The 20,804-nt window shown below is 43.2% G+C and overlaps 1 protein-coding gene across 1 annotated transcript in view; it reads right to left on the bottom strand.

Annotated features, from left to right (window-relative positions):
* The window catches only part of LOC112219940 (NMDA receptor synaptonuclear signaling and neuronal migration factor-like), a 109,482-nt gene that overhangs the window by 26,246 nt on the left and 62,432 nt on the right, over positions 1–20,804 (bottom strand). The window contains exons 13-16 of the mRNA XM_042302820.1: positions 16,232–16,291; positions 15,200–15,994; positions 14,855–14,933; positions 11,197–11,202 (exon numbers count right to left, since the gene is read on the bottom strand). Of these exons, the coding sequence (XP_042158754.1) occupies positions 11,197–11,202; positions 14,855–14,933; positions 15,200–15,994; positions 16,232–16,291 (940 nt within the window). The remainder of the gene's footprint in view (positions 1–11,196; positions 11,203–14,854; positions 14,934–15,199; positions 15,995–16,231; positions 16,292–20,804) is intronic.

Genomic DNA, 20,804 nt, shown 5'->3' on the forward strand with positions numbered 1-20,804 from the left:
TATATATCTACCTGCTGCTACATAACGTATATATCTACCTGCTGCTACATAACCATATATATCTACCTGCTGATACATAACCATATATATCTACCTGCTGCTACATAACGTATATATCTACCTGCTGCTACATAACGTATATATCTACCTGCTGCTACATAACGTATATATCTACCTGCTGCTACATAACCATATATATCTACCTGCTGATACATAACCATATATATCTACCTGCTGCTACATAACGTATATATCTACCTGCTGCTACATAACCATATATATCTACCTGCTGCTACATAACGTATATATCTACCTGCTGCTACATAACGTATATATCTACCTGCTGCTACATAACGTATATATCTACCTGCTGCTACATAACCATATCTACCTGCTGCTACATAACGTATATATCTACCTGCTGCTACATAACCATATATATCTACCTGCTGCTACATAACGTATATATCTACCTGCTGCTACATAACCATATATATCTACCTGCTGCTACATAACCATATATATCTACCTGCTGCTACATAACGTATATATCTACCTGCTGCTACATAACGTATATATCTACCTGCTGCTACATAACGTATATATCTACCTGCTGCTACATAACCATATATATCCACCTGCTGCTACATAACGTATATATCTACCTGCTGCTACATAACGTATATATCTACCTGCTGCTACATAACCATATATATCTACCTGCTGCTACATAACGTATATATCTACCTGCTGCTACATAACAGTATATATCTACCTGCTGCTACATAACGTATATATCTACCTGCTGCTACATAACGTATATATCTACCTGCTGCTACATAACCATATATATCCACCTGCTGCTACATAACGTATATATCTACCTGCTGCTACATAACGTATATATCTACCTGCTGCTACATAACCATATATATCTACCTGCTGCTACATAACGTATATATCTACCTGCTGCTACATAACCATATATATCTACCTGCTGCTACATAACGTATATATCTACCTGCTGCTACATAACAGTATATATGTACCTGCTGCTACATAACCATATCTACCTGCTGATACATAACCATATATATCTACCTGCTGCTACATAACGTATATATCTACCTGCTGCTACATAACCATATCTACCTGCTGCTACATAACCATATATATCTACCTGCTGCTACATAACGTATATATCTACCTGCTGCTACATAACGTATATATCTACCTGCTGCTACATAACGTATATATCTACCTGCTGCTACATAACCATATATATCTACCTGCTGCTACATAACGTATATATCTACCTGCTGCTACATAACCATATATATCTACCTGCTGCTACATAACGTATATATCTACCTGCTGCTACATAACGTATATATCTACCTGCTGCTACATAACGTATATATCTACCTGCTGCTACATAACCATATATATCTACCTGCTGCTACATAACGTATATATCTACCTGCTGCTACATAACCATATCTACCTGCTGCTACATAACCATATATATCTACCTGCTGCTACATAACGTATATATCTACCTGCTGCTACATAACGTATATATCTACCTGCTGCTACATAACGTATATATCTACCTGCTGCTACATAACCATATATATCTACCTGCTGCTACATAACGTATATATCTACCTGCTGCTACATAACGTATATATCTACCTGCTGCTACATAACCATATCTACCTGCTGCTACATAACGTATATATCTACCTGCTGCTACATAACCATATATATCTACCTGCTGCTACATAACGTATATATCTACCTGCTGCTACATAACCATATATATCTACCTGCTGCTACATAACCATATATATCTACCTGCTGCTACATAACGTATATATCTACCTGCTGCTACATAACGTATATATCTACCTGCTGCTACATAACCATATATATCCACCTGCTGCTACATAACCATATCTACCTGCTGCTACATAACGTATATATCTACCTGCTGCTACATAACCATATATATACCTGCTGCTACATAACCATATCTACCTGCTGCTACATAACGTATATATGTACCTGCTGCTACATAACAGTATATATCTACCTGCTGCTACATAACGTATATATCTACCTGCTGCTACATAACCATATATATCTACCTGCTGCTACATAACGTATATATCTACCTGCTGCTACATAACCATATCTACCTGCTGATACATAACCATATCTACCTGCTGCTACATACCGTATATATCTACCTGCTGCTACATAACCATATATATCTACCTGCTGCTACATAACGTATATATCTACCTGCTGCTACATAACCATATATATCTACCTGCTGCTACATAACGTATATATCTACCTGCTGCTACATAACGTATATATCTACCTGCTGCTACATAACGTATATATCTACCTGCTGCTACATAACCATATATATCCACCTGCTGCTACATAACGTATATATCTACCTGCTGCTACATAACGTATATATCTACCTGCTGCTACATAACCATATATATCTACCTGCTGCTACATAACCATATCTACCTGCTGCTACATAACCATATATATCTACCTGCTGATACATAACCATATCTACCTGCTGCTACATAACCATATATATCTACCTGCTGCTACATAACCATATATATCTACCTGCTGCTACATAACGTATATATCTACCTGCTGCTACATAACCATATATATCTACCTGCTGCTACATAACGTATATATCTACCTGCTGCTACATAACCATATATATCTACCTGCTGCTACATAACGTATATATCTACCTGCTGCTACATAACCATATCTACCTGCTGCTACATAACCATATATATGTACCTGCTGCTACATAACCATATATATCTACCTGCTGCTACATAACCATATCTACCTGCTGCTACATAACCATATATATCTACCTGCTGCTACATAACCATATCTACCTGCTGCTACATAACGTATATATCTACCTGCTGTTACATAACCATATCTACCTGCTGCTACATAACCATATCTACCTGCTGCTACATAACGTATATATCTACCTGCTGCTACATAACCATATATATCTACCTGCTGCTACATAACCATATCTACCTGCTGCTACATAACCATATATACCTACCCGCTGCTACATAACCATATCTACCTGCTGCTACATAACCATATATACCTACCTGCTGCTACATAACCATATCTACCTGCTGCTACATAACGTATATATCTACCTGCTGCTACATAACCATATCTACCTGCTGCTACATAACCATATCTACCTGCTGCTACATAACCATATCTACCTGCTGCTACATAACCGTATATATCTACCTGCTGCTACATAACGTATATATCTACCTGCTGCTACATAACCATATCTACCTGCTGCTACATAACCATATCTACCTGCTGCTACATAACCATATCTACCTGCTGCTACATAACCGTATATATCTACCTGCTGCTACATAACGTATATATCTACCTGCTCCTACATAACCATATATATCTACCTGCTGCTACATAACCATATATATCTACCTGCTGCTACATAACGTATATATCTACCTGCTGCTACATAACCATATCTACCTGCTGCTACATAACGTATATATCTACCTGCTGCTACATAACCATATATATCTACCTGCTGCTACATAACCATATATATCTACCTGCTGCTACATAACGTATATATCTACCTGCTGCTACATAACCATATCTACCTGCTGCTACATAACCATATATATCTACCTGCTGCTACATAACCATATATATCTACCTGCTGCTACATAACCATATCTACCTGCTGCTACATAACCGTATATATCTACCTGCTGCTACATAACGTATATATCTACCTGCTGCTACATAACCATATCTACCTGCTGCTACATAACGTATATATCTACCTGCTGATACATAACCATATCTACCTGCTGCTACATAACCGTATATATCTACCTGCTGATACATAACCATATCTACCTGCTGCTACATAACCATATATATCTACCTGCTGCTACATAACCATATCTACCTGCTGATACATAACCATATATATCTACCTGCTGATACATAACCATATCTACCTGCTAATACATAACAGTATATATCTACCTGCTGATACATAACCATATCTACCTGCTGCTACATAACCGTATATATCTACCTACTGATACATAACCATATCTACCTGCTGCTACATAACCATATATATCTACCTGCTGCTACATAACCATATCTACCTGCTGATACATAACCATATATATCTACCTGCTGATACATAACCATATCTACCTGCTGCTACATAACCGTATATATCTACCTACTGATACATAACCATATCTACCTGCTGCTACATAACCATATATATCTACCTGCTGATACATAACCATATCTACCTGCTGATACATAACAGTATATATCTACCTGCTGATACATAACAGTATATATCTACCTGCTGCTACATAACCGTATATATCTACCTGCTGATACATAACCGTATATATGTACCTGCTACTACATAACCGTATATATGTACCTGCTACTACATGTAACACTACTGCCCTTTGTCAGATGTTTCTTACTAGATATGTTTGAACCAGTAGCCTAGATCAGTGGTTTCCAAACATTTTTTAGTCCCGTACCCCTACAAACATTCAACCTCCAGCTGCGTACCCCCCCTAGCACCAGGGGCAGCGCACTCTCAAATGGTGTTTTTTGCCATCATTGTAAGCCTGCCACACACACACACACACACACACACACACACACACACACACACACACACACACACACACACACACACACACACACACACACACACACACACACAATACAATACATGTATTAAACATAAGAATGAGTGTGAGTTTTTGTTACAACCTGGCTCATGGGAAGTGACAAAGAGGTCTTATAGGACCAGGGCACAAATAATAATATAATAATAATCAATAATTTTGCTCTTTATTTAGCCATCTTACATATAAAACCTTATTTATTCATCGAAAATGGTGAATAACTCACCACAGGTTAATGAGAAAGGTGTGCTTGAAAGGATGCACATAACCCATAATGGGTTGTATTGGAGAGAGTCTCAGTCAAAAATAATTTTCCACACACAGTCTGTGCCTGTATTTTGAGTTTTCATGCTAGTGAGGGCCGAGAATCCACTCTCACATTAGATACGTGGTTGCAAAGGGCATCAGTGTCTTAACAGACACTGTTTGTTGAAACCACTTTGTTGAAACCGCTTGTTGAAATTTCGATGAGGCTCTCTTGTTCAGATATCGGTACGTGGACTGGAGGCAGGGCATGAAAGAGATAACGAATCCAGTTGTTTGTGTCATGCGCTTCGGGAAATTACCTGCGTAATTGCGCACCCAACTCACTCAGGTGCTTCAATATATCACATTTGACATTGTCCGTAAGCTTGAGTTCATTTGCACACAAGAAATCATACAATGATGGAAATACCTGTGTGTTGTCCTTGTTAATGCAGACAGAGAATTGCTCCAACGTCTTAATCATAGCCTCAATTATGTCCCACACATTGAATATAGTTGCAAAGAGTCCCTGTAATCCTAGACTCAGATAATTCAGGCGAGAAAAAACATCACCCAGAGGCCAGTCATGTGAGAAACTCGTCATCATTCAAACGGTCAGACAAGGGAAAATGATGGTCAGTAAAGAAAACTTTAAGCCCGTCTCTCAATTTAAAAAACGTGTCAATCCTTTGCCCCTTGATAACCAGTGCACTTCTGTATGTTGTTAAAGTGTTACAAGGTCGCTGCCCATATCATTGGATAGTGCAGAAAATACAGGAGAGTTCAGGGGCCTTGCATTAACAAAGTTAACCATTTTCACTGTAGTGTCCATAACGTCTTTCAACTGTCAGACATTCCCTTGGCAGCAAGAGCCTCTCGGTGGATGCTGCAGTGTACCAAAGTGGCTTCAGGAGCAACTGCTTGCACGCGCGTTACCACTCCACTATGTCTCCCTGTCATGGCTTTTGTGCCATCAGTACAGACACCAACACATCTTGAACACCAAAGTCAATTTGATGTCACAAAGCTGTCCAGTACTTTAAAACAATCCTCTCCTGTTGTCCTGGTTTTCAGTGGTTTGCAGAAGAGGATGTCTTCCTTAATTGACCCCCCATAAACGTAACGGACATATACCAGGAGCTGTGCCAGGTCTGCCACGTCTGTTGACTCATCCAGCTGTAACAGACATATACCAGGAGCTGTGCCAGGCCCGCCAGGTCTGTTGACTCATCCAGCTGTAACAGACATATACCAGGAGCTGTGCCAGACCCGCCAAGTCTGTTGACTCATCCAGCTGTAACAGACATATACCAGGAGCTGTGCCAGACCCGCCAAGTCTGTTGACTCATCCAGCTGTAACAGACATATACCAGGAGCTGTGCCAGACCCGCCAAGTCTGTTGACTCATCCAGCTGTAACAGACATATACCAGGAGCTGTGCCAGACCCGCCAAGTCTGTTGACTCATCCAGCTGTAACAGACATATACCAGGAGCTGTACCAGACCCGCCAAGTCTGTTGACTCATCCAGCTGAAACAGACATATACCAGGAGCTGTGCCAGACCCGCCAAGTCTGTTGACTCATCCAGCTGTAACAGACATATACCAGGAGCTGTGCCAGACCCGCCAAGTCTGTTGACTCATCCAGCTGTAACACATAGAATTAATTGGCTTGTATGCGAAGCAGTAATTGTTTCAAAACATCTCCTGCCATGTCACTGATGTATAGTTTTTTGCCTTTTCCCTCAGCATTGTCCCAGCCATATCCGCGGCAGCAGGAAGAATGAAGTCCTCCACAATAGAATGGGGCTTGCCTGTCCTAGACACTTGGTAGCTCACCGTATAAGACGCTTCTAGACCCTTCTTATTAATGGTATCTGTTGCTTTCATACGTCTTACTACTCGAAAGTCATCTTAATTCTCGCTCAAAAAACTCCTGTGGCTTATTTTTCAAATTGGCATGTTTTGTTTCAAAATGTCTGCGCAAGAGTGAAGGTTTCATCGAGTTGTGAGATCATACTTTTGCACATATAACACACTGTGGCTGAGGAAAGGCACTACTCCCAATATAAGTGAACCCCAAATCAATGTAGTTCTCATCATATTTGCGGCTTTTCGATGGTCCAACGTCCCTGTCTGTTATTTGGTGCTTTCCCTGGGTAAGGGGGGCAGTAGCTCTTCGGCTGCATCAGATTCACAACTGTCAGTGTCCATGCTAGCTGGGCAAACAACAAATGTGGAATTACTGATGCTAGCATTGGATGTGTTTGTGGAAGCAGAACAACGTGTGTTGTCGACAGGTGCAGGTGTAGTACTGCTGGTAGTAGCAGTACTACCAGTAGAGCTGGTATGTGTCTCTATGGAGGCGGGCCTCACTAAATGGACTGTTTGAAAATGTGAAGAAAAATGTTTGTAAAAAAAAAAAAAAAGACATGAATCACATTTTTATTTGGCGTACCCCGACGCGTACCCCGACGCGTACCCCAGTTTGGGGAATAGCTGGCCTAGATCAAAGAGAAAAATACAGAAGCCTTCTTCATGGACCAGCTTAAAGTGTTACGCCTCTTCATAGCTTTGAGTGACATTTCACTAACAACCAATATCATTGTGTGCTCTGTCTGTTTCCCCCTCTTAACTGCCAGCCTGTCGTTCCTTATTCATGCCATTCATTCTGTATAATAGCTCATTTCTAATATATAAACATTTCCTCTCCTCCCTTCATCTCTTCAGAATGCCTTGTGATTGTTCACCAGGACAACAACATGTCTAATGAAGACAGGGTCAAACATAGCTACCGCGTATGGGTGGAGAATTGTGAGACATGAGGATGACATATGAGAGAGAGAGAGAGAGAGAGAGAGAAAGAGAGAGAGAGAGAGAGATCAGACTAGTTTTATATTGTGATTAAAACAGTGCTTTTTCAAACATTCCTTAACCCCTCAACCCTAAAAAAGAGCAAGCCTCATCACTATCGTTGCATGACGGATGGTGTGAGTGTGAGCTGATAGAATGGAGAACAGAGACCAGCTCTCCTCTTTTTCTCTGCATGCCCACAGAAGAGACATGCAGCAGGTCGTTGGCTACTGAGAGGATGAAAGAGAAGGAGAAAACACCCCTCCGCCCACTCAGCCAGCTGGGGATGAGTCACCGGCTCTCCTCCCTCTGTCCTCTCTCTACCTCTGTCCTCTCTCTACCTCTGTCCTCTCTCTACCTCTGTCCTCTATCTACCTCTGTCCTCTCTCTACCTCTGTCCTCTTTCTACCTCTCTCCTCTCTCTACCTCTCTCCTCTCTCTACCTCTGTCCTCTCTCTACCTCTGTCCTCTCTCTACCTCTGTCCTCTCTCTACCTCTGTCCTCTTTCTACCTCTCTCCTCTCTCTACCGCTCTCCTCTCTCTACCTCTCTCCTCTCTCTACCTCTGTCCTCTCTCTACCTCTGTCCTCTCTCTACCTCTGTCCTCTCTCTACCTCTGTCCTCTCTCTACCTCTGTCCTCTATCTACCTCTGTCCTCTCTCTACCTCTGTCCTCTTTCTACCTCTCTCCTCTCTCTACCTCTCTCCTCTCTCTACCTCTGTCCTCTCTCTACCTCTGTCCTCTCTCTACCTCTGTCCTCTCTCTACCTCTGTCCTCTTTCTACCTCTCTCCTCTCTCTACCGCTCTCCTCTCTCTACCTCTCTCCTCTCTCTACCTCTGTCCTCTCTCTACCTCTGTCCTCTCTCTACCTCTGTCCTCTCTCTACCTCTGTCCTCTATCTACCTCTGTCCTCTCTCTACCTCTGTCCTCTTTCTACCTCTCTCCTCTCTCCACCTCTCTCCTCTCTCTACCTCTGTCCTGTCTCTACCTCTGTCCTCTCTCTACCTCTGTCCTCTCTCTACCTCTGTCCTCTCTCTACCTCTGTCCTCTATCTACCGCTGTCCTCTCTCTACCTCTGTCCTCATTCTACCTCTCTCCACCTCTCTCCTCTCTCTACCTCTGTCCTCTCTCTACCTCTGTCCTCTCTCCACCTCTCTCCTCTCTCTACCTCTGTCCTCTCTCTACCTCTGTCCTCTCTCTACCTCTGTCCTCTCTCTACCTATGTCCTCTCTCAAACCTCTGTCCTCTTTCTACCTCTCTCTACCTCTGTCCTCTCTCTACCTCTGTCCTCTCTCTACCTCTGTCCTCTCTCTACCTCTGTCCTCTCTCTACCTCTGTCCTCTCCCTTCATCTATCTCTCTATGCTGCTCACGCTGAGGGCCGATCCGATGCTCCTCCGGCGCTATCTATCCTTTTCTCCCTCATTCTCTCTCCCTCTGTGTATATTCTGATTGGGAGTCTTGTGTGCTGAAGGCTGCTCCAATGCACCCTGGTCCTCCCTCTCTTTTCCCATATCTCCACTCTCCTCTTCGCACCTCACGTTCCTCAATCTCCCTATCTCGTATCCTCCCTCTCTTCCCCATCTCCTCTCTGCTCCTACTCCCTCTCTCTCTACCTCTCCATCTCTCTCTCTTTCTCTCCACCTCTTCATGTCAAGACAGAGGGAATGGGGTGTGTTGCTCCTCCATTAATTAGCTTCGTGCCACAGTGACTTTTTACTGCAGCAGCCTGGCATTGTGGGAAAACATCTGTCCGTTCATCCGTCTGCCCATCTGACGGACTCTGCCAGGGTAATGGGTTCACTCCCAAAGTCACCTGTCCAGTTAGCCTGGTTTGCATCGCTAACTATGCCTCATATACAGTAGCCAAGCTCATCGTGAGTTTTTAGCTACGTTAGCGCTGAGCTAGCCAGGTTCCATACTATTGTACAACCTCACCAGAGGAGGTTGGTGTGAGGAGCTATAGGAGGATGGGCTCATTGTAATGGCTGGAATGGAATAAATGAGAGATATGTTTCATTGTCACATACACTGGATAGGTGCAGTGAAATGTGTTCAACACCCCTGGAGCAAATTAGGGTTAAGCTTTTACTGCAGTGGGTCAAATCAGGGTCACACAGAGTGTTTCTAGTTTCTAGGTAGTCCTAAACAAATCTACTTTGAAAAAAATATATACACCATACATACATGGTTGTGAGCTTAAGAAGAGTAAAGGATACCATGGCAGATATAGAGTTTAAATGTATTGCATAGAGTCTGCATCCCAATATTACAATTTAGATACTTTTTTCTCTCACTTATAGTAATAACGTCATGGTGCCTCATGCTATTTTCTACCCCTCCTGGGAGTCTACATCTATTCTATTGATAATGGATGGGTCGAGAGTCAGCCAGTACTGGAGCACAGCAGCACACCCTGACCAGCCAGGAACACAGTAGGTACCTCTGGATGACTTCAGCCGAATCCAGCTCCCTCTCTCTCCTCTTTCTCTGCACAAATCCCCGGAAAGCCCTGCTGGGACGTGGCACAGAATGAAAGGATGAGAGGGAGAATGCTGGCTTAGCACGAGGAGAGAGATGTAGCGCAAGAGGAAGAGGAGGGGAGGCGGGGGGTATTGGCAGGGTTTAGCCACAGTAACACTATGTTACTGGCATGTAGCTGTAGTGTTACTGGCATGTAGCTGTAACGGCTAGGTTTGCATCATGGGGATTTGGGATGCTGGCTCTTTGTTTGAGTTAGTTAAGGAGGTTAGCGTCAGAAGTTAGGGCCAGCTGGGGTTTAGCTGAAGAGTTGATCATGTGGGTTAGTTGGAGGTATCAAGCAGCCAGAGGTGAGGGAGAACAGTGCAGCAGCCAGATCAGTCTGCATCTTGCGGCTGGGTTTGGGTTATTAGCTGTCTGTCTGTGCCAGTCGCCCCAGGGTCTTCTTGCAGTGTGGATTAGAGCTAAGTTTAGCTGCAGTGACAGGGCTCAGGACGGCTCAGCGCACAGAGGCCCTTTTCCATGGCTTGGTTTTGGGGTTGGCTAAAGGCTCAGTTGCAGTCAGTTGCAGTGGATTAGTGAAGGTTTCAGTCAGTGGCATGGGTTTGTTTTGCATAGGGGTTCAGCTAACTACAACGCCTATGTCTGGGTTGTAGTGGGTTAGGACATGATTTCACTGTTGGTAGAGCACTCAGCCCAGGGAAACACTCAGCCCAGGGAAGGGTTACAGGTCATGGGGTTAAAGGTCATAGGGTTAAGGGGGTTTAGGAGCGGGAGGGAAGCTAGATTCAACAGGTCAAAGATACTCACGATATCCTGCAGTGGGTCAGAGAAAGAAGTGCATGAAAGAGAAAGAGAGAGAAAGACATTAACATCCTATAGGTCTATTACAACGTGTGTGTATTAAAGGAGAGAGGAAGCATTATGAGAGAGAGAGAGAGAGAGAGAGAGAGAGAGAGAGAGAGAGAGAGAGAGAGAGAGAGAGAGAGAGAGAGAGAGAGAGAAAGAGAGGGAGAGAGAGAGAGAGAGAGAGAGAGAGAGAGAGAGAGAGAGAGAAAAGACATTAACATCCTATAGGTCTATTACAACGTGTGTGTATTAAAGGAGAGAGGAAGCATTATGAGAGAGAGAGAGAGGGAGAGAGAGAGAGAGAGAGAGAGAGAGAGAGAGAGAGAGAGAGAGAGAGAGGGAGAGAGAGAGAGAGAGAGAGAGCGAGAGAGAGAGAGAGAGAGAGAGAGAGGGAGAGAGAGAGAGGGAGAGGGAGAGAGAGAGAGGGAGAGAGAGAGAGAGAGAGAGAGAGAGAGAGAGAGAGAGAGGGAGAGAGAGAGAGAGAGAGAGAGAGAGAGAGAGAGAGAGAGAGAGAGAGAGGGAGAGAGAGAGAGAGAGAGAGAGAGAGACAGAGAGAGAGGGAGAGAGAGAGAGAAAGAGAAAGAGAGAGAAAGACATTAACATCCTATAGGTCTATTACAACGTGTGTGTATTAAAGGAGAGAAGAAGCATTATGAGAGAGAGAGAGAGGGAGAGAGAGAAAGACATTAACATCCTATAGGTCTATTACAACATGTGTGTATTAAAGGAGAGAGGAAGCATTATGAGAGAGAGAGAGAGAGAGAGAGAGAGAGAGAGAGAGAGAGAGGGAGAGAGAGAGAGAGAGAGGAGAGAGAGAGATAGAGAGAGAGAGAGAGGAGAGCTAGAGAGACAGAGAGAGAGAGAGAGAGAGAGGGAGAGAGAGAGAGAGGAGAGCATTAGGGAGAGAGAGAGAGAGGGAGAGAGAGAGAGAGAGGGAGAGAGAGAGAGAGAGAGAGAGAGAGAGAGAGAGAGAGAGAGAGAGAGAGAGAGAGAGAGAAAGACATTAACATCCTATAGGTCTATTACAACGGGAGAGAGGAAGCATTATGAGAGAGAGAGAGAGAGAGAGAGAGAGAGAGAGAGAGAGAGAAGACAGAGAGAGGGACATCCTATAGGTCTATTACAATGTGTGTATTAAAGGAGAGAGGAAGCATTATGAGAGAGAGAGAGAGGAGAGAGAGAGAGAGAGAGAGAGAGAGAGAGAGAGAGAGAGAGAGAGAGAGAGAGAGGAGAGAGAGAGAGAGAGGAGAGAGAGAGAGAGAGAGAGAGAGAGAGAGAGAGAGGGAGAGAAAGACATTAACATCCTATAGGTCTATTACAACGTGTGTGTATTAAAGGAGAGAGGAAGCATTAGAGAGAGAGAGAGGGAGAGAGAAGAGAGAGAGAGAGAGAGAGAGAGAGAGAGAGAGAGAGAGAGAGAGAGAGAGAGAGAGAGGGAGAGAGAGAGGAGAGAGAGAGAGAGAGAGAGAGAGAGAGAGAGAGAGAGAGAGAGAGAGAGAGAGAGAATATTTTAGCTTTTTTTCTGGATGTTGAGTCCCAGTGACATCCCATCTAGCACATAATGTTCTGAGAACCATATGTTTCTTAGATCTTGGTGAGAGCTTAGTTGTCCTATGGTTATTTTGCATACAACCTTCCCACAACATTCTGGGAAATATGCAGGATAGTTGCTTGACTTTGGAAAATTCTCAGCATATTTAAGGATCTTTTATATTTTTTAGGTATTTCATTACTTTAACAGGACATTTCCTAAAAGTTCAAACATGGTTACATGTTTGAACTTGGTTAATGTTTTGGTTTGAAATTGGGAATGTTTTCAAATAGTTCAGAGAATGTTAAGAAATGACATTCTTCTGTTGGAATTGCAGTACTTCAGCGTAACGTTTCATACAGCTTTCTTCAGGGTTCTATTTAAAACCAGTTTTAAATGTATCCCCAAACCATCCCCAAACCAGTTTAAAACCATCCCCAAAAGTAATTAGTTATCATGAGAGGGCCATAAACAATAAGTAGTAATGCTTCATACATTGCTGAGATGTAGTCCCTTTTGAGGATACAAGCTCAAGTACACAGTACAAATATGATTAAAATATTAAATATTTGATGATGTATTTCCTATTCAACAAAACTGTATAAGGCTTCAAATTACTTATATACTTTCTAAATATAGTATAATCAAATTATAAAACAACTAACTATAAGATTTCACTTTCCTTATAACTGTAAAATACATATTTGTATGTTTAGTGTTATCGAAAATGTATATATTTTCTAAAGGTCTCTCTTGATCAAAAAGTCTGCCCCTATTACTGTGGACTGCTCACAGAGCTCTAGTGTGTTAGGAACTTGCCTTTCGTCTCATATTAATCTTGTCCCTCTGTGACAAACAGAGAGTGTTTTTTGATTAAAATCAGCGTAACGTTTGTCTGTAGGTTTCCTCATGGTTTTATTTAATGTCATGGTCTCAGAACGTTAAATAACAAACCTCTCTCTATCCTCTATCTTGTTAAGTGTGTTCAGGTGTGTTGGCGCGCCCACTAATTGTCCACACCTGATCTTAATGAGGGCTTGTTTCCTTTGAAATGGCGTCTGTTTGAATAGACTAAAATAAACAGCTTTTTATGATGCCTTACTAGCTCCATCCTGGTGGCGCGGTGGACTAATTCCAAGGTTAAAGAACAGAAGATCATAGGTTTGAAACTCACTGATGCTGTGTCACAATAAAAAAGACAAAAATGTGTTTGCATAATTAATGCCTAAGCAAAACATTTCCATGGGTCCTATCTGTGCTTGGAGTTTAAAACAATGAACCCAAACTAAGCTAACATGTTCTCAGAACATTAATAAAACCTCCCAGGGAACCATAGTGAAACATTCTCAGAACCTTCCTCTAACATTTCCGCTCCCAGATCAGGCGAAATTTTCACTTCCGTTCTCAGAAGGTTTAAAAAACTTTCAGTTTTACCAGTCAGGAAACGTAGTTCCCAGAGCCAATGGGAAATGAAAAATGTACGTTCCCACAACTTCCAAGGAACCAAATGTGCTAGCTGGGATGTCAGTGTGTTCCCAGAGAGACAGGTGTTCAGTTGTTAGCAGGGCTAGCACCTGCACAAGCATCTGTCCCTAAGGTCACACTGATTCACTGTAACTAGCTTACTGTAGACAACTGTGGCTTGTTGTGGGAGATATTATGTATGTGAATGTGTGTGGGTGTGCACTAGTCTATGTACATATATGTGTGTGTCTAACTGTTTGGTCCTCTATGTGGTATGTTTGTTTGATAATATTATATGTTTGTATATGTGTGTGTGCGTGTGTGTGTGTGTGTGTGTGTGTGTGTGTGTGTGTGTGTGTGTGTGTGTGTGTGTGTGTGTGTGTGTGTGTGTGTGTGTGTGTGTGTGTGTGTGTGTGTATGTGTGTGTGTGTGTGTGTGTGTGTGTGTGTGTGTGTGTGTGTGTGTGTGTGTGTGTGTGTGTGTGTGTGTGTGTGTGTGTGTGTGTGTGTGTGTGTGTGTGTGTGTGTGTGTGTGTGTGTGTGTGTGTGTGTGTGTGTGTGTGTGTGTGTGTGTGTGTGTGTGTGTGTGTGCTTCTGTGTATGTGTGTGAGGCCTGGGTACTCACGCCTGCATGGTGGTAGAAGCAGTCTGAAAGCTGAACATATTTTCTTTTGGGTACCAGTTGTTGTCCTCTGTGGCGAGAGAGATAATGAATGGAAGTTACAGTAGCAGCCAGCCACATAGTGTGTATGTTTTTAAAAGCTTTATAGCAACGATAGGAAACCTCAAAGGGCACAGCACCAGTCCACTCCACAGAGGGAGAGAGGGAGACACACAGGGAGAGAGAGCAGAGGAGAGACGAAGAGTCAGAAATACAGACCACGCCACAATCCAACTAACATCGACCCCCTTCACCACACAACCCCCTTTGGATTTCAGCGCCTCTCCCTCTCTGTCTCCCCCGGCTCACCTCTCTCCAGCCCAGTCATCCGGTCCACACTCCACATCCTCTCAAGGAGTCTGTGTTGCTTGCCTGCCTCGCGGGAGCTCTCTAGATCCAGGGAGCCCTGGCTACGGGATGGAGCCCCGCTAGAGTCCAAGGCCATGTTGAGGCTGCAGTCCTCCCGCGAGCCCCCCTTTCCCCCCTCACCCCAGCTGCGGATGTTGTGGGCGCTGACCGAGCTTGACAGGGGCTGCTGGGACAGGTGGTGGTGGCTGCCATGGTGACCATGGTGGGCAGCACCCCCGCCGGTAACAGCCAGGGTGTGGTGGTTGCTGTTGCTGCTGCCGGCAACAGGGTTGCCGTGACGATGGCTCCCATCGTCGCGATGAGTGTTGCCACGGTGTCCATGGCGAAGGTGGTGCTGGGTGGGGGAGGAGGTGGAGGAGGGGGAGGTGGAGGGCTGGACCAGGGTAGACGCCCCCTTCAGCACTTCCAGCTCCAGGCTCTCCTTGCTGCCCCGGTTGCTACCCAGCATACTGTGCTCTCCGGTGATGGTGTAGACACGGGCAGGCTGCAGGGCACACTCCACACACTTCTGCTGGTCCTCTTCGGCTGAGAAGCTGCGCTCCAGAGACAGGCGGGTCTTGGTGGTGGTGATGGAGGGGGGCGGGGGCTGGAGGTGGCCCAGCGGAGATTTCACCAGGCTGGACTCAGGGAGGGCTGGAGAACCCCTGTGGGGATATGGATGGTTGTTGTTGTGGTGACGGACACCACCAGGGGAGTCAGAGTCTGGGCCCACAAACGTGTCAGACAGGAGATGGGCTGCAAGGTGAAGCAGAAGGAGAGAGAGAGATGGAGGAGTTACAGAATAAGACAAATAGAAATCGAGAGCAGATAGGACAGAGAATAGGAGAGTGGAACATTATCCTCCATCAGTGATTTACATATCAATTAGAGGATAAAGTAAATATCCAAAAGAAAAGAGAGAAAAGCACATGAGGAAAATGAACAGAAAAATGGAGGGAGAACAAACGGTGGCAGTTAGGGAGGGATGCTGACCTGATCCGTTTTGGTTCTCAGGGTGTGTGTGGGACAGGTACTCTCCAAATGCTCGCTGCTCTGTAGAGACACACACATGACACACGCTGATGTCAACACATGAGTGACAGGGAGAGAGAAAGATAAGAAGATTGTTGTTTTTGTTTACTTAATCGCCTGCTTTATAGGTGTGTGCCACCCACAGATTACAATGTAGCTGTTTATCTCTCAACTCCAGGCAGGCTCAGAGAGAGATAGAGAGAGAGAGAGAGAGAGAGAGAGAGAGTGGGGGGAGAGAGGAGAGAGAGAGAGAGAGAGAGAGAGAGAGAGAGAGAGAGAGAGAGAGAGAGAGAGAGAGAGAGAGTGGTTGAAAAACAAGTTTTAATGACTCCAACCTAAGTATATGTAAACTTCCAACTTCAACTGTATATATATATTGGAGTCATTAAAACTAGTTTTTCAACCACTCCCCCTGGATATTAATTTCTATGTGTGGATTTGCAAGTCTGTCTTTTCATTATCATTTGTCAATATGAATAACGTGTGGTTGTTCTTGTGTGAGTGGCTTTGCGTGCATGTGTGTTTTATATTCTCAGAGAAGAAAGCTTGCGAGGGCCTTATCCCCGAGTTGAGGGGGCCGACAGGAAGTAATGTTGTTTTATAGGATCGTCCCTGGCTCTAATCCATCTCTCTGTCGGAAGCAGGTCTAGACATTCAGCCCTGTTACACACAAATATTTCAACCACTCCACAAATTTCTTGTTAACAAACTATAGTTTTAGCAAGTTGGTTAGGACATCTACTTTGTGCATGACACAAGACATTTTTCCAACAACTGTTTACAAACATATTATTTCACTTCACTGTATCACAAGTTTACATACACTAAGTTGACTGTGCCTTTAAACAGCTTGGAAAATTCCTGAAAATGATGTCATGGCTTTAGAAGATTCTGATAGGCTAATTGACATCATTGGAGTCAATTGGAGGTGTACCTGTGGATGTATTTCAAGGTCTACCTTCAAACTCAGTGCCTCTTTGCTTGACATCATGGGAAAATCAAAAGAAATCAGCCAAGACCTTGTAGAGTCTGATTCATCCTCGGGAGCCGTCATACCGCTCAGGAAGGAGACGTGTTCTGTCTCCTAGAGATGAACGTACTTTGGTGCAAAAAGTGCAAATCAATCGCAGAACAACAGCAAAGGACCTTGTGAAGATGCTGGAGGAAACAGGTACAAAAGTATCTAAATCCACAGTAAAACAAGTCCTATATCAACATAACCTGAAAGGCCGCTCAGTAAGGAAGAAGCCACTGCTCCAAAGCCACCATAAAAAAGACAGATTCCGGTTTGCAACTGCACATGGGGACAAAGATTGTACTTTTTGGAGAAATGTCCTCTGGTTTGACGAAACAAAAATAGAATTGTTTGGCCATAATGACCATTGCTATGTTTGGAGGAAAAGGGGGAGGCTTGCAAACCGAAGAACACCATCCCAACCGTGAAGCATGGGGGTGGCAGCATCATGTTGTGGGTGTGCTTTGCTGTAGGAGGCAGCATCACGAGGGAGGACAATTATGCAGATATATTGAAGCAACATATCAAGACATCATTCAAGAAGTTTAAGCTTGGTTGCAAATGGGTCTTCCAAATGGACAATGACCCCAAGCATACTTCCAAAGTTGTGGCAACATCGCTTAAGGACAACAAAGTCAAGGTATTGGAGTGGCCATCACAAAGCCCTGACCTCAATCCTATAGAACATTTATGGGCAGAACTGAAAAAGCGTGTGCGAGAAAGGAGGCCTTACAAACCTGACTCAGTTACAACAGCTCTGTCAGGAAGAATGGGCCGAAATTCACCTAACTTATTGTGGGAAGCTTGTGGAAGGCTACCCGGAACGTTTGAACCAAGGTAAACAATTTAAAGGCAATGCTACCAAGTACTAATTGAGTGTATGTAAACTTCTGACCTACTGGGAATGTGATGAAAGAAATAAAAGCTGAAATAAATAATTATCTCTACTATTAATCTGAAATTTCACATTCTTAAAATAAAGTGGTGATTCTAACTGACCTAAGAAAGGGAATTTTTACTTGGATTAAATGTCAGGAATTGGGAAAAACTGAGTTGAAATGTATTTGGCTAAGGTGTATGTAAACTTCCGACTTCAACTGTATATATACTGTATATATACTGTGTATATATATATATATATATATATATATATATATATATATATATATATATATATATATATATATATATATATATATATAGGGGTTGCCATGATAGGGGTTGCCATGATATATCAGATAAATACACATTCGACATTACAATAAAATTTGCTTTAAAACTGCCACATTTTCTTTGCACCCTGTCGTGACGTTGTATTAGTTAATGTGACGACTGTTGTTCATCGAATGATTAAAAGGTTCTAATTGCGTGATTAACTGAATCAAGCAAATATTAACTCATTAACCTGGGGTACCATGGGAACACTAGTTTTTATTGAGTTTCTATTTCCCAAATTAACTCAAAGAATATCAGAATATTGATTTTACAACAGCCGCTAATTAACCAGTTAATGTGACGACTGTTGTTCATCGAATGATTAAAAGGTTCTAATTGCGTGATTAACTGAATCAAGCAAATATTAACTCATTAACCTGGGGTACCATGGGAACACTAGTTTTTATTGAGTTTCTATTTCCCAAATTAACTCAAAGAATATCAGAATATCGATTTTACAACAGCCGCTAATTAACCAGTTTACAATCTCGTTCTGAACGTCGTATAGTCCGTGAATCTGCACGGACCCGGGTCTCACCAATGAGTTCGTACCACGCCAATCTTAGTTGAATATTTATTTACGAGAAAGCTAAAATGATGATAACAGATACACATAGACAAAACACAGTCTAGGCTATTGATTAGAACTTAGTATAACGGGCCAACACACTATGACGCGTATTACCCACAATGGGAATTTCAAAGAGAGAGAGAAAAAAGAAAGTACACAAGAAAAATATACATTTGGGTGAATTTGTCAGCTATGCTATTCTAACCCTAGCCTTGCCCCAAACTGCCGCTCTTATGGGTCAGAATATAATGATGTAATTACGTGGGGAGGACCTCCGAGGATTCTCTGCGTGGACTGTTCAGGCTGCTCGATGACACACTTCCCCGGCGCACCTTTCTGGTCATCCTCACGGTGTCAGTGTCCGTTTGGCTTAGGAGTCTGTTCCCTCACCCTTGCTCTGGAAGGGGTCTTCTGAGGACAGACAGCTCTGTAGCTCAGAGCTCACAGCATAGGAATGAAACCTTTTAGATACCACGATTCACTGGGATTGGATGCTAAGGGGGTCCAGCTTGAATTCACCCACTTAGACACAGCTACTCATCCGTAGCTTGGGTAGAAAAAGATTTCTTTGTCTTCAAACTTGTGTTGCGTTCCGGGTTCGTTGACTTTTTAGACCTTGGCTGCAGCTTGGGTCATGTAGTCTTCTCTGTAAGTTCTTTACAGGTTTTATACCCTTCGGTCAGAAGTGGGCGTAACCCCCTTTAGGGCAATTCTCTGGGCGTACCAAGTTAATGAGGGCAAGGTCTAGATTTTACTCAGATCCGATTTTAGACGACTAACTTCACATTTCATCTTCCCCAAAACATTCTCTTTGATTTGGATATTTTCCATACAACGTACAATGTACAGTATAAACATCAAACATATACTAGGAAAACTCTTCACATTACAATGTTTTCGTAATAACGTCATCTATTAACCTTTAATAACAAAACAAAAATGACATACATTTTTATATTCCATCTATCGTCATGACCACCATTGTGGCTGACGGAAACCATTGTTCCAAAGTCCCTTTATTTCATGTTTAATGTTCTGAGGCTGGTTCCCCATAGTAACAGGACAAAGGAATTTGTCTGTGGCCTGAGATTTACCAGGGGCGTGAGGGGTCATAAAACCCCCACATCTTCAGACCCCTAGATCTCTCCTCCTCTGTTGGGGTTGAGAGATAATCTGTAGGGTTGTGGTCTCCTGTAACCTGACCTGATCAGGACAGTCATGACAACCCCATAACATGATATGTATAATTCGAGATAATAAGCCTTAAATGTGCAAAATTCTCTCCACCAACAAGAGAGGTGTGAACAGTTTGTGTCATGAACAGTGCTTGTGCCCATAGAAATAGACGTTGCGCATGCGCCTAGGGATGGCACCGGATGTTCCCCAATGCTGGAAGGGGTCCCCGAGTGGCTCAGTTGCTAGAGCATGGTGTAACAGTATTCATCATCTGAAGAAGAGGAATCATCGGACCAAAGCGCAGCTTGCTAAGTGTCCATGCTTGTTTTATTAAAACTGAACACTATAACAAAATAACAAAGGGAATAACCGAAACAGTCCTGAAAGGTGCAAAACACTAAACAGAAATTAACTACCCACAAAAACCCTGTGGGAAAAATCTACCTAAATATAGTTCCCAATCAGAGACAACAATAGACAGCTGTCCCTGATTGAGAACCATACCCGGCCAAAACAAAGAAATACAAAAACATAGAAAAAGGAACATAGAATTCCCA

The sequence above is a fragment of the Oncorhynchus tshawytscha genome, linkage group LG20 (genome assembly GCF_018296145.1).
Source record: "Oncorhynchus tshawytscha isolate Ot180627B linkage group LG20, Otsh_v2.0, whole genome shotgun sequence".
Taxonomy (NCBI): Eukaryota; Metazoa; Chordata; class Actinopteri; order Salmoniformes; family Salmonidae; genus Oncorhynchus; species Oncorhynchus tshawytscha.